The 23,836-nt window shown below is 38.3% G+C and overlaps 1 protein-coding gene across 3 annotated transcripts in view; it reads right to left on the minus strand.

Annotated features, from left to right (window-relative positions):
• Nucleotides 1–23,836, minus strand: part of INO80 (INO80 complex ATPase subunit) — a 65,219-nt gene that overhangs the window by 7,225 nt on the left and 34,158 nt on the right. For all 3 annotated transcript variants that reach the window (XM_066321219.1, XM_066321217.1, XM_066321218.1), the window contains exons 25-30: nucleotides 20,057–20,197; nucleotides 14,899–15,124; nucleotides 9,427–9,554; nucleotides 4,402–4,496; nucleotides 2,047–2,119; nucleotides 488–646 (exon numbers count right to left, since the gene is read on the minus strand). In XM_066321219.1, coding sequence (XP_066177316.1) covers nucleotides 488–646; nucleotides 2,047–2,119; nucleotides 4,402–4,496; nucleotides 9,427–9,554; nucleotides 14,899–15,124; nucleotides 20,057–20,197 — 822 coding nt within the window. The remainder of the gene's footprint in view (nucleotides 1–487; nucleotides 647–2,046; nucleotides 2,120–4,401; nucleotides 4,497–9,426; nucleotides 9,555–14,898; nucleotides 15,125–20,056; nucleotides 20,198–23,836) is intronic.

Genomic DNA, 23,836 nt, shown 5'->3' on the forward strand with positions numbered 1-23,836 from the left:
CCTACTGCTACCAAAAAAATGGATCTCCCTAGGTATTCTCTAAATTCCAAAGTCTAAAGTTCCTAGTACACTACTGCTTAGCGCTGTAGGACACTGAGCTTTTCTGGCAACCCTCACACCTCAAATAATTTCCACTTGATTACCTTCCAAATATCCTTTATAAAAAAATCAGCTGTTGTGTAACATGAGAGGAATCAGTAACTGACACAGCAAAGACAGAAGCCCTAGTCTTAAAGAAGGCTGATTAGTTTCACTGCAACATAAGAAAAGGTTTTCATGAAGTCATACTGTAAATAATTAGCTTCTTTCCAGTTCATATAATGTCACTGAACTGTTGCCGTGTTAGAGACAGATAGCTGAACAATGACACTTCCTTTTGCCTTCTCTTCTGTCTCCCTGCAGACACTTTTTCTCTCTTTACTCAAGTTGATACGTGCTTTATGATCCCATTGCTGTAACTTGCTCCAGGTGAGTTCCTTATCCCTACCTCACTCTTTTCCTTAGCCCGCTGTAGGATGCGCTCCTCAATGGTCCCTTTACAAATCAAGCGGTACACGGTGACCTGTTTGGTCTGACCCAGCCTGTGGGCCCGGTCCATGGCCTGCTGGTCAACCGTTGGGTTCCAGTCACTGTCATAGAAAATTACCTGCAAGGCAACACCAGAAAGGATTAAATAAGAACATACGTTTAGAGCAGCTGGTGATTAAACAGAAATCCAGTATACTCATAACAATAAAAATTCAGTCATGTTTCACAGAATTACAGCCCCACTGTAGGCTGTGTTAAACTAGCCTTTCCCAGCCCTGCGAAGTCTCTTCCACCGCATTTCAAGTGAATTCAAACTAAGCGGCACTCCAAATGTTTCAACTTCCACAGAACATCTTTAGTATCTTCTTAAACAGACCTGATGGTGAGGCACAAAATTCCTAAGTTTTTTATCACATTAAATCCCTATCAAGGAATAATCGTAGACTAACCACATAATGGATGCATTTTAGTGTTACTTACCATCCATCATACCAGAATTTCATGCAAAAATACTCCAGTTTTTATTCAAAACCTAGATAAAGTAATATTTCTAGTACTTTGACTATGAAAAACTTAAATGCCACATTGAATTCACACTGCACTATCCCTCTAACAGTACTTTATGCACAATAAGCATAAAAACCAAAGTAATTTTAAAAAATTTTAGACAGCAAAGCAAAGTATTAAGAAAGTTACACAGAAAAACACAGACCTATAAGTGCTCAAGCAAGCAGCCTGCCCGAGCTACCATCTATTTATTTCGTCTTTTAAACCCTGGAAATCCTACAGATACTTGTTTTCTTTTGATTTCTTATGACTGACAGCAAGATATGACAGGATTTTTTGATTCAGAGATCTTTGGTTTTGTGTGGCTACAGACTTGAGGTCAAATCTGCAAGCACGCCAGGTGCAGGTCAGAAGCACAAGAATAGCTGTTAATGAAAAGATGAATGGGGTTCATCACTATTCCTTCCCTAGTGATTAGCAGCAGCTGCTCCAGAGTGCAAATCCTTGCAATTCACCTAAATCAGTCTGTCTTTACACCTCAGAGGAAGAAATTTACCCTTCCTGAGTAGCTGATCCTCAACTACAAATAGTTTCCTACTTTTGCAGGCACTGTTTCATTCTTCTGGGCACAGAAAAAAAGGGTAACTACTCCACTGGTGTGTTTGCAACGGAACCTTAGGAGCAAAGGGTCATTCATACAGTGAATGCTGTTTCTTTGCACCTGTAAATCCTTTCAGTAATCCAACTTCTTTCTGGACTCTGGTGCCGAAGTAGGTGTGGAGTGGGAAGAAATTTCCAAGTGTAACCAGAAACTGTGTACCGAAATGTCTAATATTCTACAATTTTATCATCAGGATAATATTACACTGCAAGTCACAAAGTGAACAGGCTACGCGATTTCACAATGTGAATGGCAGTACTAAAAATATTGATCAGTATGGGAAAGAGAGTGCCAACTTTTGCACAGAATGACCCACTTTCCCACATAAATTGTTATCAAATTTCACCCACCGTATCTGCCGCTGTAAGGTTAATGCCCAAGCCTCCAGCTCTTGTACTTAACAGGAACACGAAAATATCATTCCTGTAGAGGAAAGAGATTAAACCCCTTATTTTGTGCATGAACTAGAAATAACCACAGAAGCAATTTTTGACCCATATGAAGCAACCAGGGCTATTTCTATTACCTGAACAGTTCAGAACACTTTGTGCTGTTTATTTGTGGTCAAGGGAAAAAAACATGAAAGAGTGAAAGAAGGTAATCTACAAATGAGGACTGTCTGAACATGTAAACATTCAATTCGCAATAGCAGTTTATTAATCTGTACCAAAACAAACCAGGGCTTGTTTATCTTGCCCACACAAGAAATTAAGATTTCATATAGACAAAAAACAACCTATTGTTTCACAGAACTGACCTGATGTTAAAGACATCTTGCCTTAATGATACTCAACTGATAAAAAAGAATAGAAGTCAAAACTGTGTAGATGCAAATTTTGTTCTAAATTTGGTGCTTTGAACAGAACAAACAAGGAGACAATCTTATATGTAGCATGACCAAGTACTGATGAAAACTCAAGTGATAATAGCAAAATCAGAGTTTCTGCTAAGGTTGTGAACTGCACTAGTGTCTCTGCAGTGTCAGTAGTATTGAGAAGTGTTCAATACTTTATGGATCTGTGAACAGACTGACTAGTAAGGACTCCAAAGACATTGATACATTGTCCTCAGCTTAAGAGAAGACAGTTTAGGATGCCACATCCTTTTGGAACTACACTACCTGAACAACTCAGCAAATGTGAAATCAGGAAAGTACCAGAAACTTGCTGAATGAATGGGAAGGAACTAAAACCAAGCTGTCAATCTTCAGACTTTACCTTGCAGGTAACAAAGCCAAAGGAGTCACCAGGTGCCTGTTTGCACTGAAGGTAATCCTTGGCCAGGTCACCTGTTCTCTTGTAACAATAGTGGGATGTGTGTATAGAGAGTCACCTGAACATCCATCTGTGAAATGCTTCTGGATATGCCATATGGGAAGGAAAGTGGACAGAGCCAGAGACTACGTGAACAAATTATCATCCCACAGCCATATATTTTCAGCACTTTGCAAGGATATCCTGCAGAATAGTTTAGTCTCAGTCATGCTTTTTTTCCTGGAAATATTTCTCATAAGTATATCATGTATAAGAGGAACTCAACTAACGTTTTAATAGGAATTCTTGTTTAGACTGGCTGACCTACATTTCAAAGGGATTTCCTGCTGAAATTATTATTTTTCTTCAGTTGTTTTATTCGTTATTAAAAACAAATTCTGTTCATTAATAAAACAATTTTTTTCACTTCTTTTGGTTAAAGGGCCTTATAAGAGAAGGAAGTGTCAGGATTCCAGGAGGACATCATAAACTGCAAGGAATTTGTTTCTGACACCTGGAAATAGGCAGAAAGAAAGGTCCTCTTGCTTACTTCTGAGCACAGTTCAAATTCAATAGAAGACTCATCACCGCAACACAGTCCTTCAGGCCTGTCAGCCTCAAGAACCAGTGACCTGAAAGGCTTTGACCTCCCATCTTCAGCTACAATACTTTGGGACCACTAACATAAGGAATTTTCTCAAGTCTAGAATGTTGCTTTCACCCTATGTGAATTTTGCAATAAACAACTATTCATGAACCTAACTCCACTGAAATAGGAAAATGGCCTTCTTACAAGCTCACATCAACATACAGGAAGGATAACCATACTGTGAACTACCATACCAAAATGACATTGTATCAAGCCATACCTCATGAATAAAAGGGAACATAATAGCCATAAACTCAATCATTATAAGCAATGTCCCCTGATTCACTCATTAAAATTGTCAGGATCCATTTTGGTTTACTAAATGAGAAGAGCTACCCTACCTTTCTAGCTAATAAAATTCCCATTTTATCTTTTGTATACTAGTTTAAGGTTCATTAGTAAAATATAGTTAAATGGTATGGGGTTTGCAGAAAAGTAGGTCACTTTCAATACTCTAACATATGCAAGATTTTCAGTCTCATCTTTATAGTGCCAATTGTCAAAACATTTAATAACCACTGGATATTTGCTGCTTTTCTATTGAGCTTCTTTCAAAGCAACAGCCTATTTGGATTGGAAGAAGTACAATAGGTGGCTACACCAAAACTGCTTCCAGTAGTCTCTCACAGATTCTTATCAACACCACTGACTACTGGTCAGCAAATCACCAAGAAACTGTTTCAGATAAATGAGGTCAATTTGATAAAAGGAAAGATAAATGCAGATTTCATTTATTTCCACTACATATTACACCAATTTCCTAGGTACATTTTAGCATAAACCCACCTTGCAAAATACATTACCTGTTCTGAAAATCTGCCACCATGTCCCTTCGTTCAGAAATCTTTGAAGAGCCATCCAATCTCATGTAGGTATGTTTCCTATAAACCATGTATTCCTGCAAAGAACATGCACCAAAAAGATACAGTTGTTCTTGAAACTGTTCAATCTGGATTCTTTCAGAACCCCCCAAACACACAATAAAAATAGGATTGCTAATTACAAGATTCTATAAACACCATCAACAAATGTTCTGTAAGCAATACTTGACAATAACACAATCCAGAAATTAAAGCAACTCAATCATATGTCAGCTTCTGCATCTCATGTAAGAGATAAATGACAATGTCAGTTCAGAGTTGGGGATACATTTGCTGCACTGCAGACATGGTACATGCCTTTTCCTATAAATAAATAGGTAAACAAAAATCACTAAAATGGGAAGTTCATTTTTACAGAGTCTAAATTTTTACTAAATCCCAAGTTTTTACTGTGCAAGCAAACCTTTCCAAACAAACCAATTGCACCTGCTCCCTGATGATTTTATACCATCTGACTAGTGGTTTTAAAAACCTGGTGCTGTATAATATCTGTCCAGGCTGTATCTCAGCCTGTGAATCTCCTGCATACAACAACACTAGAACATTACACTGCTGTGTCAGCCCACAGCTCCTGCCAAGCAGTGGAACTGAAACCATTGCCTGAGACACCAATCAAATGGCATCAGTTAGAAATGCTGTAAGCAAAGGCTTTTTCCACTGAGACACATTTTTCAGGCTCTAAGGTTCTCAGCATTTTTTGATACCTGTGCAACTACCAATAAAATCTGAATTACATACAAAGCTCAAATAACCACAGAGTTTTCCTGGAAAGCAAGCACCTCTGGGGTGCTTAAACAATGGAATTCTTGTTTGGCTGACAAGATGCAACACCTACTGGTTACGTGAGTTAGGTTTAACCATGCTGGTGCGTGAGTCTTTTTGAGATGCCTTTAGTGCAAATGAAGATGGAAAGGAACAGACAGTGCTTTAGCAGCACGAACTATTGGATTCATCTTGCTCCAAGACACAGTGCTCAGAAGACACAGAACTGATGTGCTATGAGAAGATACAGCAGTGCTTGCATTCTAATTAGCCTTCTGACAGTACCATGCCCAGTTCTCCTTTTCACCTATCCTTCAGGGCTCCTGATCCCTTTGTATTGTGCAGAAATAGTGAAAGAGCTGCCATATTATAAGGAAACTGAGAAAAAAGCCTGAATGTCCTAGGATGACTTTATGATGCTTGCATCCCCAATCGTCTGTTCTGTTTCTGCTGGATAATAAGTTCTGCACCTTTAAGACTGGTTCTGAGAGTAAAGGCAAGGAAAAAATGATGCTTCCTGATCCAGAGGAAGCAAGCTTCAACGTGAGGCAGATGAAAGAGAAAATCAGGTAAATAAAACAGTGTGAAAATGGCCAAATCCACTCTTGGACTACCTCTATGAAACACAGCTCATGACTAGTAGGATTTCTGGAGTACAACAACAGAAATTCAAAGCAGAGAACAGCTCCTTCACCACACAGACAAACAAATCCTAATTACCTATTAATTTATTCAATTTCTATTACAGGTTTCTGTCACCAACTAAAACCAGAGTGATAAAGTTGTCAGTTAGGCACTATGCCACCTTTTTACCAGATTAGATCAGTTCTTTTACTATTATCTCAAGAACCTTTTCCTTTCACTTCTTTGTTACTGTCTTCATTTGCCTTTATGATGATTCAACCTTTTGATCTTGATTTAGTCTTCCCTTATCTGTTAACCATCTTTTCATTATCTGTCTTCTAAACAAACTTTAGCACAAACAGAAAATAACTTCTTTCATTCCAGCAGGTGCATTTATCCTTATTCAACACTTCAGATAATTTCCCACAAAGGCACAAAGTGCAAAAGGACAAGCTACTGTATGCCTGCAGTACAGGAATTTATTCCCCCAGGTCTGCAAACTAGCTTTGTACATTAGCCCATAGCTAATCATCTAACAGGTTCTGGTCTGCCTCCATCCACCTTCCTCTGATCAAGGTGAATACTTCACAGTAGTGTAACAGTGCCCATATGAAACATCCTTTTGCCATGAACTGGTTTTGTGCAGTACTTTCCCAAATATTAACAATACACTCTTTCAACACAGAAAAAAAGTACTCCACACTGCAATTCATACTACACTTCTCAGCAGTCCAGTATTCTGATCACTCATCGAAATGGCATGCTTTTAGCTAAAGAGAGAACTCTGATGGCAAAGAAGATATTTAGAAGTAAATATACCTGGTCTCTGCTGCAACTGAGGAAAGTACTTGATGACTGCTCATTTTTCTAGTTCCCCACAGGGAATGATAGGGTGGGGGGAAGCCTCACAGGGAGGCTTCAGTTTCACATAGAGATCCTTGTATTAGACCTGCTTGAAAAATCTACCTGCCAGTCTTGTTTAGTGTAAGGGGTCACCAAACCACCAGAAACATCAGTCTGGACAAACAGTTAAACCCTTGCAACAGAGCACCTATACAGGAAACAAACAACACACAATGACCTGAGGATGGTAAGAATGGAGTAGGATGCAGCTGCTCAAGCCACTGCTCTTCTGGGCTTCCACACTGATACTTTCTCAGGAAAACATTTTCCCTTCATATTATTTCACAGACTAAATTGATTACTCTTATGTTTTCACACAACTCATTAATTTTCAGTAGAGTATAACTGAAAGACATTTTACTTCATGCAGAACATAATTTGACCCCACATCTCATGAATACAATCTGATTCCCACTGAAACCATAAACAATTACTCTTACAGAAGAAAGAAATCACATGGAGAAAAACAAGCAAAATCTTTCAAAGTATGAAATACATATCTGCATGAAAAAACAATACTGAAATTATAGTTTATCCTATTCTGTTGAAAGAAAATAATTTTCCTCTTTATATTTATACCTGTCAGTTTATAATGGCTAAACTACCCAGCAGCTATTCAGATGAAGTTATATAAAACAAACATGGATTTATAACTTTGTAAACAATGTGCTTTGTGCTCTCTGTCCAGCATAGATTAAGTTAGTGAAATATTATCCAAATACTGTTAAAAAGACATCCTGTGTTTTTTCATCTTCAAGTAGGCAGATATATCTTGATAGATCAGGAAAAAAAGTAAGTATCTAAAGATACACAACTTTTGCAAGGATTTTCTTATTAATGGAGTCCTTATTTGATTTTTAGCTTGCTTAACTTCAGCTTCTGTCACTTGGGTGGAGAGAAAGAAAAACAGAGAACTTAGTAGGTGGCGTATTTGGATAACAAAAGACACGTGAAGTTGAACATTCAAGAGATGAAATAGCAAAATGGTGTGCTCACAAGCCTTCCAAATGGAATGCTAAGAGAAAAGACAGAAGCACTAAACAGCTTTATGAGCTTCATGGTGTAATGCAGGGTATCAACAAACCTACACCATGTCCAATGTTTGCCAAAAAAAGAGGCATACAAAGCAATGCTAGGCAAAGTGCCAACTTTACAGAATTGCAACCATGCAAGTTCTGTTTTTCCTCACAGCAGCAAAAACAAAATTCAGCTTGTGATTTGTTACTGAACTATTAACTGCTGACCTTAAAATACTCTCCTGTTCATACAGAGCTCATGACTTAGGCAGCCATTGATTCAGGCTTCTCACTTTTTCTCTTCAGTTTATTGTGGGGAAGACAGTATCTTAGCCCTTTGGTGCCACGGCTGCTCATCAAATAAATATTTTTTTTTTTCTTCAGAGGCAGAATGTTTGCTTTTGAATTGTAAGTTATGACTTCATTCCTTACTTCTTTCCTATCCCATATGCCAGAGAACCTCTTAATGTTTACAGAACTTCTGCAGAGGAATCATGTATTAGAGGGAAACGGTAAAAGTCTGTGAAATTACAAGCAACATAAACACTGTAAAATTTACCACTGTTCTCCTCCTTCCTTCCAATAAAAGGGCATGTAGGTACCAAATAAAAAAAGGAAGAAGGTCAAACTAGCAGAAGAGGATAATTAAGCCGTACAACTCCTTGCCATAGGGAACTGCAAATGCCAACACCTAACAAGGTGTCAAGATGCAAACGAACAACTTCATGGAAGAAGAATCCATGTTGGACTACTGAGTATATAGGAGGCATACTTGGTTCAGAAACCCCTTTGTTATAAATGACTATTATAAAGTTGGCTTTTTGCAAGATGTGTGCTATATGATTAATAACTTTGTGGTAAGGATCTAAGTTTTTATTTCTGCTGTTAGTAAAGAAAATTAGGCATAGTGGTAGTAGTGATAGAGTATGCTTAAACTGTCTGTTTAGCTAGGATAACATCCAGTGAACACGTAAAGAAGACTCTGCTATTGATACACCAACTATCAGCATCTCCCATCTGAAGAAAGCATGGACCAAGGCCCAATCTGGAGGTGATAATGAAGACACAACTAAGAAACACGCATGCTCTAAAAAGATGGACCCAAGAAGGGTCCATGCAAAACAGTCCCTGGAATATGGAAACTAGTTTATGGAAAAATATGAATATTCAACAGACTGATACAACAGAAAGGGTATTTAAAGAAAACCTATGAAATAGCAATTTGTGGACTTGGCTAAATGCCAAGTCACCCGACCAGCTGTACTTTGCTTTTTTTCCTTATCTCGTAATTGTCTTATCTTTTATTAAACCTCTTTCCTAAAATCTAAGAAGTGAATCTCGTTTTTCACACCTTGAACTGCAAACTGCTGGAAATTGAGTGAGTAACGATGAAGCACCACTATTCTTGTACACTTTCCTTGTACCATATCCTGTACCACTACTACCAGTAGAACACTAAGTTGGACCTTCTAACTTTGTGTGGCAGTTCTTATATTCTCATATTAATCCATTAACTGTGTATCCTCTGGTAGAGTAATTTTATGTCAGGTTTGCTGCATACAAATTATTGTTCTTTCTCCAAAACAGTGTTGCTGAATCTCCATCTTCCTAATTTGTCTTCTGTCAGCTATAGTTCTCCTACCTCCAGTAAGTCAATCATCCGCGTCATCTGGGAGTAAATGAGAACTCTGTGTCCTTGAGATTTCAGCCGTGTCAATAGAAGATCAAGAGCATGAAGTTTCCCACTGTCAGTGATCAGACTCTCTTTATCTAAAAAGAAATAGAAGAAAAGCAGGTAATTAACCAAGCAAACCCAGATACATGCAACAAGTTATCTTCTAAGTTTTGCTAGCACTTCAATGCATTATAATCTATGAAGTAAGGAAGTGTGATGGAATAAACTGCAACATCCCTTCTGGCTGATACTTAAAATCACAACGGTTACAGTAACTTTGTTTGCTGGGATGGGAGCATACCTACATGCTCCACCTGGCAAAATCTCATTACAGACTGATCTCAAGTACAGGCTCAATCCTTTTTTGGACAGCCGTATCCTTCATCTAAGGTTTCATTCTGACCAGATCAACAAGCACTGTATGCCTTGACACTTGAAGAAATATTTTCCACTTTGCACATGAAAATGCTGTCCTTTGCACATTTGCTGCTACCTGCTGCTGAGCTTTAGACTTATCCTCTTCAGACCAAAAACCCTTCACCATCCCAGAAAAGAAGAACAGTTGTCTAAGTCACTGTAAAGCAACAACCCCCTCACAGCACTGCCTTGTTCTTCCCTGGCCTCTGCTTTTTTTTTTTTTTTGCACTTTATTTTTTTTCTTTTGTTTTTTATAAGAAATGTTTCCAGATGGCAATCTTTTCAGTCACTTCAGATTTTATACTTAATGTCCTCTCTATTTCAGCACTGCTCATGAAGTATTTTTCAGGAAGGAGATCTTCCTGTTTGTACATTCTGTACGTAAACTTCAGTAAACAATACATTACTGTTGAAAGAGGATGAAGAGAAATTTTCTTCCAAAAAACTATCTGTTGGAAAGGGCATTGATGATGCTCTATTCTTCTGGATGTCTTAGGTTTACAGCCAAAACGGAAAGCTGGCAACTGCAGATGGTGCAGGCTAGTACAGAACCCAAGTATTTTCAACATGTCTAGCAGGTAATGAATGTTCTCTAATGTCTAGCAGGTAACACTTTTGCATACTTCCTGCTTCATAGAATGAATTAACTCTTGGGCTGAAGAAAATTCGGCTTTCTGTAAGGCAATTAACTGTCTAAGCCAATATCTCAATTAAAAAAAAAAAAGTTGTATACAAAATTATTTTTCTTTCATCTGACCACCATGCATTTTAATATAACCAAAAGCAGGTTCATACTAGTAGAAGAGAGAAGCACAGATCACATAGCAACACTTCTTAGAAGATCTTAGAAAGCAGACAGCAGTCAACACAGTCCATGAGCACCAAAGTGATGTGGTAGGTGTGCAGTGATGTGGCAGAGTAGTAAGCAATTCCTGCAAGTACAGCTACAGGCTTGCTGAGAAAAGCAGGAATGCAGTTGCTCTCTCTCAAAAATATCTTTAGCTTAAATATAAATAATGGATTTGATGCTGGAATCTGCATCAGAAGATCAGAAAACACAAGCAACCGTCTCATTTCTGAAATTAAAAAAATTTTGAATTTCCATATGGTTTAAAATAATTTCCATATGGTTTAAAATAATTAGTTTGCCCTATAAATCGATGCTGTGAATGCTCTCTCCTATGGTAGTTTTAAAACGATGCACTTGCAGTTCACTAGCTGAGAACCCAAGACAAGACGGGTCAGCTCTTTCTTGCTTGTCTGCCTATCTAGAAAGTGACTGCTTTTCCCCCTTTTGCTCTTCCTTTTGGCAGCCATGATCTTGCTCTGTCCAGAGCAAGTACCACGTCATTGCTTGAACCGTTAGCAACTACCTTAGGGAATCCATTAACTGGAGAGCCGAGCCAAGGAAATACTGCAAGGAAAACTCAAGCCCACACATCAGGCTGGCATTTGCTCTAAGTGCAACATAATGTATAATGATGCACTCCTCTCTAGAACAGCATTCAGTCTCAGTTACATATAAATCATTAATAGCTTCATCCATTCTTCTAAGGAAAAGCAAATTTTCAACTCTGGCAATTAAGCAGAATCAAAATGACTTATAGCCAGTTGGTTTTAAAATACGCCCATGGAAGCCAAAACCTCTGTACAACAGCAGTGTTTACTCTTTATACAAAATGTTATTATTTCCTTTAATTATAAATACCACCATGAATTCTGCTTTCATTCTAATTGGTCAGCTTACTTTTTCAGAACAAATTATATTGAGTGAAGCTACATGAAAAGTCTAGCTATATGTGACAAACTAACATGATTATTAACCAAAAGCTATCTAACAGGAAGAAAATGCAGAACCAACAGGGTCTATTCAAAAGTCAGTGTTGACAGGATCAGATTAACATTTTAGCAAGTTTCCAAAAGCAAAATGCTACTGTTTTTTTCATAAAGGCATGAATAAGTAGAAATAAGCTTTGCTAACTGGAAATGATGCGTGTCCTTTGCTGCTGGCTCCCGAAGTCTCCATTGTGTAAGTTACTATTTTTAAATTGCAATGAAATGCAAATTACAAATAAAGAGTTTATTTGCAGATGATCTGAAAAGTTAGCAACTCGTTAACAGTTCGTAAGTCATCCCATATCTTCGCAGCAGAGCAGACTGCACTGAAGAGAAAGTTTTTCAGGGTTTTTTTAGGAGAGCAAAACAGTACTAACAAAAAAGAGATTTATCATCTCTGGAAGAGAAAATCATTCGTCCTTAACCAGGCACCTTTAAGCATGCTATCCTGATGCCATTGTGTTTTCCAAGATGAAGTATTTTTCCATGCTGAAAGCCTGCCATCTAGTGCTTTAAACAACAAATTCTGGAAAATGGTAACAGAAAATGTACTTTACTTATGCCATCTTCAGAAAACACTAAAATTATTCAAAAGAGAAAAAAACCCGCATCTTCCACCTCTAGTTTATCTCACTTCTATCTCTAATTTTCTCTTACCTAGGAGAAGAAAAAGACAAACTATTATTTTTTTAAAGGGGATTTCCCGAATTTGGACTTCTACATGTTTTTACTTTTAATGATCAGCAACAACTTCAAATGACAAATTCTTTGGTGTTTTTGTTGTGGGTGTTGTTTTTTGGTTGTTTTTGTTTTGGTTTTTTGTTTGTTTTGGCTTGGTTTTTTGTTTAAAGGAACTTTTAAAACTTTAAGTCAGTCAGGAGATAGAGGTCCCATACTGCATTGTCAAAGAGCTCTCCCTAGGACATAATTTTTGGGTTCCTCAGCACAGCATAAAATAAACAAGAAAAATGAACAGACCAAATGGTTTTCAGTCTGAAAAAAATCCAAACCCAACTGCCTCCAGCCATACTAGGATATGGACATAAATTATCTACAAGGGGATACAGTGGGCCTGGGAAGAATAGTTACAAATGATTATGACTCAGAATAACCTTTGTCAGGAGCTCTGGCTGATGACTGTAGCTGGGCTCAGCGCTCTCTGGAGAATGAGAAAAAGTGCCTCTGGACATGCAAAAAGCAAAGGAAAGAGAGATAAAGCCTGGGTTCCAGTTGACACCCCTGGTTCCCCTCCTGATGGCACAATGGGGTCAGTGAGGAGCTAGCTGGCTCTCACAGTAAACAGCCAGTGAGGCCGGTGCTTTTTATCGATACTAAAAGGACTCAGACACTTCCTGCCATTTAATCCAGGACCATTTTTCTTTCAAAGAACAGGAAAAACCTCAAGAGATTCCCACAGTGATCACAACTGAGACTGCTGCCAGAGTACTGGGAACATGGAGTCTGGGAGAGGAAAGATCAGGGTTTAAGAGAGAGAGAGAGGTGTCCCCCTTTTCTTCTTGTCACCTATTTTGCCACAGACCTTCACAGCAACCGTTCCATTTGACATTTGCTAAGACTTCAGCCTTACAAATGGCTTGTTTAGCGCACCACTCACTTTCTGTAAGACACTGCTTGTTTCTGCACCTATGAACACAGCCGTCCTGTTGTGGTGTGTGCCCTCTCCTCTTAGAGCAAGTTTAAGTTTAAATGCTACTTTCCACTGAATTAAAACACAGCTGTAAAAAACTACTTTCTTACCCCACCTCTAGGTCCAACACTTCCTAAATTAAGCCAGCCTTATGTAACAGACTCATCCCAACTTCCTTCTCAACCAAATTCTGTTGTGCTTTGACAACAATTTGCCTAACCTTGCACCTACTCTTTCACTCCTGAACATTTCTTGTACCCTACCTTTATTTCCCTAATTTTTTTTTGCTGATAACAAAGTCTCCAGCTTAAAATGGAAGTCTTCCAAGAGAGTGCAGCCCCATGTCTTTTCTGCATTGGCTACCTTTCTGCATTTCTCTATCCATGTCCTATATGGATAATTTATTTCTTCAATACTTCCCACATTTCTGCTACAGAGATTAATTTTTCTTTTTCCAAATAACTGGCAAACAATTAAGGGAATTCCAGAAGAAATTATAAAATCATCAGCTAAGACTGAGTATTAAACCAGTGCAAGCTCATGAAAAATGGTTTCCCTGTTACTTAGGTACAAATGTGCATGTGCTTCAAATGACTCCAAATACTTAAGAAAGTACCTTCTTAAACTGGACTGTGGCAAGCAAAAGGCCATTTTCCCTTTACTGTAGTAACTTCCCCTGCCAAACATCCTTGACCCAAAAGGGTCTGGGAATAACTCTGCATCTGGCAGTGTAAGCTGTTTTTCCTCTTGGCTATCTATCAGATCTCTAGTACTTTCTGCAGAATTCTGCTTGCTGCTCAGGACCATCTTCTGACAGCTAGAGTATGTCTGGCCCATGAAAGTCACCACAGTACTGGCTATCAAACCCTGTGAGATATTGGATTACTTTAGTCTAATTCTAATAAAAAATAAAGTACATTTATTTTATTGGTACATCGGTAGCTTTTTCTCACTTTACAAGGAAATATGAATAAGTCTTCTTTATCTCAATCAAAATTCAGTAAATCCCTCGTGCCTTATTTTCCAGGCCAATTTCCTCTGAACTTGGTCCTCAAACCCATCCTTCTCATGGTAGACTGCTACAAGCAATTCTAACCTTTTCACTAGGTAGACCAATCTTTTAGGACAATATGAACCTCATCCAACACCTTAGGAGGCAAGGCATGTTTTTAACTTTTTATACAATCTTCCTATCTCCAGCCTCAAAACAGTATTTGGTTGTGAGAGCAGACTGTGCTCTAGTAATCAAGTCTATCTCTTTACAGTCATTTGGAAGACTGACATGCAAAGATAAGTTTGTGAGCATTAGAAAAACCTGTATTAGATTTTTTTTGTATCCATCAAAGATTTACTTCAACCAGAGGACGCAAAATCATGTTATATTTTAAGATACAGGGTTAACTTTCACTCAGAAGGAAAAACAAACACACAACCAATCCGCAATCCTTCAAAAAGACCACAATCAAGCACAAATTACCATCAAATAAGAGATGTCCTTATTTATCTCATCTCCATTCCACTACAACCTCCAAACTCACCTGGTATCCTGATAAAAGACCAGCCGTTCTGGGGCCTGATCCCTAACAGCCCTCCTGGATGCTCTGGGAAGAACTGGGAGCACTGCTTCAGCCAGTCAGCTGCTAGTTCAGGGGATCCATGGACTACACATTGCTTTGCTTCAAGACTTCCTCCTTCCCTTATCGCCCTGCGCTCGTATTCTGCACTTCGGTCATTACAGTAGAACTCCAGTGGCACAGCTGTTACCTACAAGCAAAATAACAATGATCAATGTTCTTGTTCACATTTCTCCCTGTCGCCAAATCCCCAGTTCAAGTACCCTACCACAGGATCAAATTTTAAAAGTCAAGTTATTATGAAATGTAGAAACAGAAAACCATCTTTGGTTGGGCTTAAACCAAGCAAAAATGCAACATCTCTCCAGACCACAAAAAACACCATATGAATGACCAGGCACAGAGAACTTGCCTTTTGATAAACTATGCCTTGTGCCAACTACTACACAACTGATAGCAAAGTTAGAAGAGTAAAACCCTTGCTCTATCTCTCCTTTTGCCAAGATTTATAGTTACATTCTTCACAATCAAGTATTTATCTTATTAGCAGAAATGACTCATATTGTCCTTAACAGAAATTCACGTGATAATCCAAAATTAGAGAGATTCATAAATTAGAAAGGGGAGAAAAAAGGAACAGCATATTCCTTGGGCTTTACAGCTGCTTTGAACAAAGTGGGCCACAGAAACAGTGCTCTTTTTCTTGTGGTATTCTATGAATCCTATGCCCTATTACCTGTTTCAGTATATACAACCCAGATGGACAGACCAGTGTTGCAAACACAGGAAGTGTGATTTCATGCCATGTGAGCTGTTCTGGAACAGCTCCATCAGTTTAACACCCCCTTTTCTGCCCCATCCACCCAAATCTGTACAGAGTGGAAGATGCACATGAGCCAAACAGCTGAATGCCAACAGCTGCAAGGTGCTAAAGAAAAACTGTTCCAGCAGACAAGCTGGATTTTGTCAAATCTGCAACTTTGTCCTATCTCTCCCTTACCATGGTAAAGGACAACAACCAAAAGTGAAACTGAGCCATGGTACACAGCAGGACAGACTGTTCTCCTGGATTTAACTTCACATACTTCACCATGAGTTAAATACCATGATCCAAAGTAAACACAGTTACAACATTTTAACGCAAATATAAATGCAAAATAATTCACTGTCTAGTACAGGAATAAAAAAAAAAAAGACAGATTACCAACTTCTTTCTATCTTTTTTGAATGCAAGTCTGTTTTGGGAAAACATCCTACGGTGATTACAAAAACTATTTATAACCAAGTTTACAAAAGCTAGTAGAAGCTTTTACATACTATCTAAAGACTTAATGATGTGTTATAAACTCACATAGAAATGGAAATAGATTTTACTATTAAAACAACCTTAGAGTATGGGCTAGCAAAAGTGAAATTTGAAATGCCATGACAATTTCTTCACCAACATAAGAAGCAAATTTATCATTAATTTAGAATTCATTGTTGCTTTTATTTTAGAAGTACAATTAAAAAAAAAATAAAACCACGTACAGTCATGTAAGTTAAAACCACTGTCATGAATCCTGACAGTGTGCAAAATTACATTCCCTCCAGACTACAAAAAGCAATGTAACAAATGAACAACAGAGAAAATCAAGTTTGTGAGAGTTTTCACATTTGAAAGAGGCAAGTGGGGCAGCATAGGAAGAAACAGCACAGGAGCCTACATGTTTTCATGGTGAACAGTAAGCAGCGGACTTCCTGCAGAATTAATATGGGGTAGGAATTAGAGTAATAATGGGACATCTGAAACATTAAACACAACAAAAGAACCATCTTGTGGATTAAAAGCTTCTGTATTTGAAGGGGGCTTAAATTTTTGTTCCAGCTTACTCTGGTGCAATGAAACTGCTACATATTGAGAATAATATATACAACATTGTATCATGCAAATGAAAGTCTTTTAACAGCTTATCTAAATGATAAGCAATGGATCGTTTGAATTATCACCAGTTTTAAACACTGCACTTTAGAACTATATGATAAAGAGAGCAAGAAGATTGCCTGGTATCTTAGATGTTGACTGTACCTCTCTGAACATTTGTTAGCTAACTCGAAGTAACAGGTATTAAGCAAAGTTTCCTAGTTGGAACGGCGGCCCATACCAGTTTTACAGGAGCCGTTCTCATAGGAATAAATTAATCTCATAGAGACTTCTCTTTACAAGGGCCAAACAATTGTTCAAACAGATTAATGAGCACAGTTGTAGTATGTAATAAAAATAATAAGTAAAAAACCCAAAACAAAAGAACAAAAAAACTCCCCACCAAAAACAAGCAAACAAACACCCCCCCACAACAAAAAAGCACACACAATCTTTGAAATAATGGTAAGGCCATTGCTTTTCAAGATGACAAGAGCTATTTTAAAACGTGCCCGATGGGTCTTACACACAGCCACACAAAACACTGCAAAGTGAAAGGGGCTGTGTTAAGACTCTGAACACATCTCCACTACCTAAAACGTATTCTTCGAGTTGCTGCTATCCTGTACTGCCACCTGCAGTCAAAGCATACATTTGACCTTTGCAAGAAAGAGCAAAACCTCTTTCAAAATACAAAAAATTCAAAATGCAAGCAAGTTCTGTCGCCTGAATACTGCTATAAACCACAAATGATGGTACAGATAGGTTGCTTAAGAGACACTATTCACCACCATATTTCAGTTCATATTTCTACACTGCACAGACTGGAACAAATACTCTTTTCAAGCACAGACAACTTGCCATACTGATTTCCAGGACCTAGATTTTCCATCCCTAGGACAGGCAGCCACTACACACAAAACAGAGCAGGCTGACTTCTGACACACGAGCATATCTTACCTACTGAAAAGAATACACAGATTTGTACACCAGGATTTTTACAAGATAAAGAAAGTCAGAAGATTCTACAAGCCATGTTTCAGTAACACCTCAACCTAAGGAAGAGCTAGCAGGAAACAATCTTCAGACAAACTCTGTGTGCCTCAGTGCTATTTCTACATTAACAAGAACTAATCTTCCTACGTATCCTATGTAAAACTGACTGACCTCTGAGGACCTAAGATTATCTTTACCATCAGTTCCTTTTTTTTAGAACACAGGCACATATTTCCAGGGTAGAGTTCTGTATCTTTTACATGACCTTGCAAGAGAAAACAACACTTTTTTGAAACAGATTAAAAAAATAGATCTTTCATTGAAGTTTGTTCACTCTCCTCTTTATTTTGTCATGGCACATTTTCTTCAAATTTTTCCCCCACAGGTTTGTTTTTGTGGTTTTACTCATAACAGAAGGTAGAGCAGTCCTTAGTACTAAACCCTCTGTCACAGATTATTGTCAAACTGATTGATTGTAAGAGTCATGGTTCAGAAATACATCAAAAATACAATGATACAGATGTATGAATGCATTTCCACCCTAAATCATACAACTTAGTTTAGCTAAGGCAATTGTAAAATGCTTCCTGCATTTATCTCCATGCGAAGTTAACCTTCCAGACATTGTGATACAACCAAAATTGCTTCACACAATATTCCAGTGTGTAAGAAATCTATTAAAATTAAACCAAATGGCATTACTCAGAAATTGATTAATTAGCTTCTTAATGACAAGGCAAGATCCATCCTCCAAGTTACTTTTTTAATGATTGAGACATGTCTGTACCCATGAGAACTGCCTGCACAGCCAGAAGACTGACCCGCTTTCCCCAGCTGCTACATAAACATACGCTCCTATTTCTATCATTTGCTCCATTAACTTCCCAAAATTGATCACAGGTCAAACAACAGAAGGCTATAGTTTCTGGGAACATATGTGCTCTTTCTGCTCTTTCAGATCTTCTACACTCCTGCCAACATTTTCTAACAAGCATAAAATTAAGTCTTTGTACTCCTAGAAACAAAAAACCATGTCTACACTTAATCATCTTTATACACCTGCCAAACCAAAACAAGTAACTTTTATTAACAAGTAACTTTTATTAACTAGAATAGACATCAGATACGATTTCTTCTTGCTTCTCCCTTCATTTGTAGCCTTCTAAGCCCCTCTCCACCCTTTCTGCTGTAGGTGAGCAATTTGGCATGTTCTTCATCCATGAGGCAAATTTAGGTACAAAGAGGGACCAATCACAGGAATTTGAAGGCAATGTGGTTGTCACACTTTACTCTCAGAATAACCTCTTGTTCTCCAGTGAGGCAGGACATTGTAATGGGGAGGTGACCTGACTGAGCAGTTCAGCTGGATTCCCAGCCCCTAGAGCTGCTGACACAGATAAATTCAGCTTGAGCAGCAGCAGCAGGTAGGTAATGAGCTTGTATTTGTGAGGTCCTGCTTGCCATCCACCCTTAGCCAGATGCAAAAGTACAGTGGGACATCATTTGATGAGGCCTACAGCAATAGCTTCAACAGTGACTAGACCGTAACATCTGGATGGTCTGATGATAAAATTGGATGTTGTCCACTTTTGTCAAGATCCAACAACTTGGAATGCACTAGCAATAGACCTAATGAAGGTCTTCTGTGCCAGCCCAGGACACTTCAACTAAATTAATTCAAAATACATTTAACAGATGATGGACAACCCAACGCAGTAGCATTTAACATCCAAAACACCTAGAAAATGCCAAGCTGAGTAATCCTTATATCTTGCAATTTGGTGTTTCCTCTTTGGACCATAAGAGAGAAAATAAACATCCTTTTCAAAAAAAGCATTGCTTCCCAGTCCTCTTTTGTCATCAGAATTGATGAAACAATCACCTCATTCTGTTCATAATATATCTAAACCTCCCTCTTGGATTATCAATTAATAATTTACTTTAATATCTCTTCTATAATAGCTTTAGGTATTAGAAGAGAAAGTGAAATCTCAGAACAACTACTGTTGGGTGCATCTTACAACTTTCTTTTTCCCCTCAGTACACATTACAGTCACTTCCCCTACGAAAAACCCACTATTAAATACCGTAGAAAGAGGATATCCTCACAACAGTTCTACCCAACCAAAAGAAAGTCATATATCATTGTGTTCGAAGACACAATTCTACCAAGGTTTAAAACACAATAGAAAATACATAATTTACAACTTAACTTGGACTTACCCGTGGACTGGCTATGCACAGGAAGGACGGCAGCTCAGTCACCTGGCAGCATCGTACACATGAGGTAGCTGATTTCCTTCTATATATGACATGATCTGAATAGCCAGTAACTGCTTTACAGTGGCTGCTGAACACAAGGTTCTGAAAACAAAATTAAAATTAAGAAGTTACTATGTCTGTGAAGAAATACTCCTCTCAAATCTTGTATCCACCCATGAGGAAGACAGATAAAGCACATTCTGTATGTATTTCTCTTCGAATAAGGAAAACTCTACACATCTCCTGCAGTGAATATGTGAAGAACCTTTGTATAATTATCAGAACATTCAAATCTGGAAATGTTTACAATCAGAATAGATCATACCAATACTTGTCTTGATGCTCAACTGGAACCAAAAACAAGTTTTTCCGCCTTTGTACCTTTTGACCTTGGCTTTTCTAATGAAGGAAGTCCAGGAATATTCTAGTAGGTCTGACCCTCAGGGTGTTTTCTAGCTACTCATTTATCTGAATTAAAACGAAATCTTGTAGAAAGAAAAAAGACTAAGAATTTAAATAAGGTTGTAGACTTGCATTTTTTTCCCAATCTTTTCCTTCTTTCCTGTGCAAAAGGGCTCTAAATTTTATCCGGAAGATTTTAGAAGTGCTAGCAGAGTTACACACATGAACAAACCCATGCTTAAAACGTGGAATTTGCCAAAATTGTATCTGTTCTGTATCTGTATCTGTATCTGTTTTGATACAGAAAGATACAGTGACTCAGAAGTGGGGGCATTCAGTATAGTTTAAAGAAAGGAAAACTCTTTGAAGATGCTCAGCTCTACACAGAAAAATAACAAAGAATTAAATTTTCTTTGTTTGCATCAGTTATAGTTCCTTTTTTTATTGTAAATATCTGCATCAAACAATGAAATAAAGTGCTTATAGACTAAGCCATTTCTGCCACTTGGCTTTTATTCTGACTCGTCTACATTCATAGAGATCAGTAATTCTGTATTATATTTGTTTCCTATAGTATGCAGAGTATTATTCTGCACACACAGGAATAGGAAACTAGCAATAATTTTAGAAGCATTAAGAGGTATACCTCCCACTGCCATAGGACCACAGGATGTGCCCTTCTGGCAGCTCCAGCACTTAAGTTCACTTAAGTGAAAGATAAACAGGATCTCAAGTTTTAGTATTTTTCTGCCCCAGTTCCTAATGCACCGACGTTAATGGCATGCTACTTCTATTTTACAGAGCCTCCCAATTTTATGAAATCCCAGTTTGGAGTTGTAAACATCCAGATACATGATAGAAGCAGATGCCCTGTACAGCATGTCATACACTGGATATATACATTCCTATGTATGTCAAAAAAATGCTAGAAAACACTCATAGCAGGAGTCTACTATGGATCATGCATTCTGGGCCTTTTTATTTCCATTCACTGGGCAAGATGCAGAAGGCAAGCACACATCATTTGGAACCTGCTTAACAAACGACAAAAATAGGCTAACCTTACATACATGCCAGAACTACCTGCACTCAACCCTAGTGCTCAAGCACATCTTTCAGCTGCTGCCAGTGAGACTCATGGGCTGGAGCTGGCAAAAATAAAGTTTATACTCTGACTGAACATTTCCTCCTCTATATATAAAAGGTGAGAGCCAAAAGCTGACATCAGTCTTTCACTGACACTCAGCAAAGCCAAATGCACAGGTCAAAGCTTGGCCCACAGTGGATAATGTGAAGTGATCCCAAAAACAGGCTCCTACTCAGCTGACAATTCTTAATCAGTAACGCTGGCAAAAGCAACAACTGCTTTACATGTTTACTCCAGTCCCCACAGAGACCCCTCTTGTTGGCCTAGCTGTCTGTATTCATTAAGACGCTGATCAAGAGGAAAACAAACCCTTCCCCCTCTGCTCCAAGTGTGTTTAGTTACATGCTTCACCACCTGGTAAACAGGCCATGTGCTGAAACAGCAGTGTGGGAATCACAGAGCTGGGAATACATGCCTGTGTACAATGGATATGAATGCTGGCTTACTCATCTGAAACCAGAAACAGTGGCAACAGAGCTCCAACACTGCTGCTGAAAATGATGAGTCCTTTTCCACGGTATGTATGTGTGCCACTTCCTGTGCTAGTTTTGTCTCCTCTCCAGAAGCCTGTTTGGCTAGACATCTGATCCAACAAAAAGTTCAACAGCCATGAAAATACAAAGTTTTCTACAGCTGGCTCATACAAGGATGTTTCAGGGTATGCCTGCACCAGCAGACGTGGGGTTCTGCAGCTGAGAGTAATGAAAGGAGGAGGAAGAGTGAACGACTGCTTTAGCTCAAAGCCACTCTTTTCCCCACCCCACACTGGGAGTACAGCTGGTTTTACGAAGAATCATCATCACTGCAGGCAGTCACAAGAGCTTTCCAATAAGTCTTATGACAGCAAGCACCGACATACTGAGTCAATAGAGAGATGTGATAATTATTTCCTGGAAAGTCAGAATACAAGAAATGGATAGAGAGGAAGTTAACAAACTGTAATTCCAAACCTATGCAAGTTTGCTACTTAATTCTCTTTTGAAAAACAGTATCAAAGACCCATTCAAGATGACTTTAGGGCAACTGAAGTACCTAGGAGGAAACATAAATAAAGCCTCAAAAAGGTATCCAAAATAAGAGAAAAATACTTGTACCTGGGCATTAATCTGCCTTTGAGTGGTAGATTCCTGTGTACAAACTATGAGCAGGTCACATAAGAAACATCCCTCTGAATTCTGACATATGCAGCTGTTAAGTATTCATGAATGGAGCAATCACCAGATATAACAGGGACAGTGAAAACCCATCAACCCACCAGCTTCCCATCAACACATGGAAAAGACTGGGTAAAGTTATAGAACTGAACACAGCCACAGCGCTGAAATGGCTCACATACTTCAGTACAACAAAGCCAAAAACCAAAGAGGAAGATTGTTAAAGCCCATGAATGTACACATCTACTACAATTAAACAATCCAAAATAAGTCTTGAAAGAGGCACTCCTATACTGCAAATAGAGCTGCACATAAATATGGGTGATTGCTACCAGTATCTTAAGCTCATTAACACTCCTAAATATTTTAGTAGAAATAAAATTAGGAGAGGAAAGGAGAGAAGGGTTCATGTAAACAGAGCAGATTTTGTATTATTCAATGCATACAAATTAATACATATTGTGTGGAGGCGTTGAGCAGGGGCAATGAAGAGACCTCACGCTCTGCAAGCAATTTCTGCACTTACATGATGAACCACATACTATTTTTAGACAGATGCTACTTCAGTTTCAGAAATATCCATTAAAAATACATGGGTCTCTTTCTACTGATGTATTTTCATACTTTGTCTCTTACATCGGAAATCCTGATCTGAGCAGTTAAGAAAAGCCTTTCCAGATTTTTACCATTTCCTTTTTCCTCTTTTCTCACCCTCCTCACTCCCTACATGTTACTATCTAGACTAAGTTAGATCTATGTTACGAAGACTAAGAGGAAATCTTGGGGAATGTTACATTTAAAGATTCTCCAGTTTGGGCTATGGAAAAAGTTAGTTCATTTTCATTCACAATAATGTGTGGTGCTAAAAGACAGGCATGTAAAGAGCAGCTGTTTTTCAACTCTCCTTTATGTTTTGCACTCCCCAACTACTTTTTTTTTTTTTTTTCTCCTTTTTGGGTGTTTTAAGTGTAAGCTCTGCAAACAAAATTCTGTAAATATAGCTTATTTTAAAGCGACTTCAGGTGGTAATTTGCCTAA

This window comes from Sylvia atricapilla, chromosome 6 (assembly GCF_009819655.1).
Source record: "Sylvia atricapilla isolate bSylAtr1 chromosome 6, bSylAtr1.pri, whole genome shotgun sequence".
NCBI lineage: Eukaryota > Metazoa > Chordata > Aves > Passeriformes > Sylviidae > Sylvia > Sylvia atricapilla.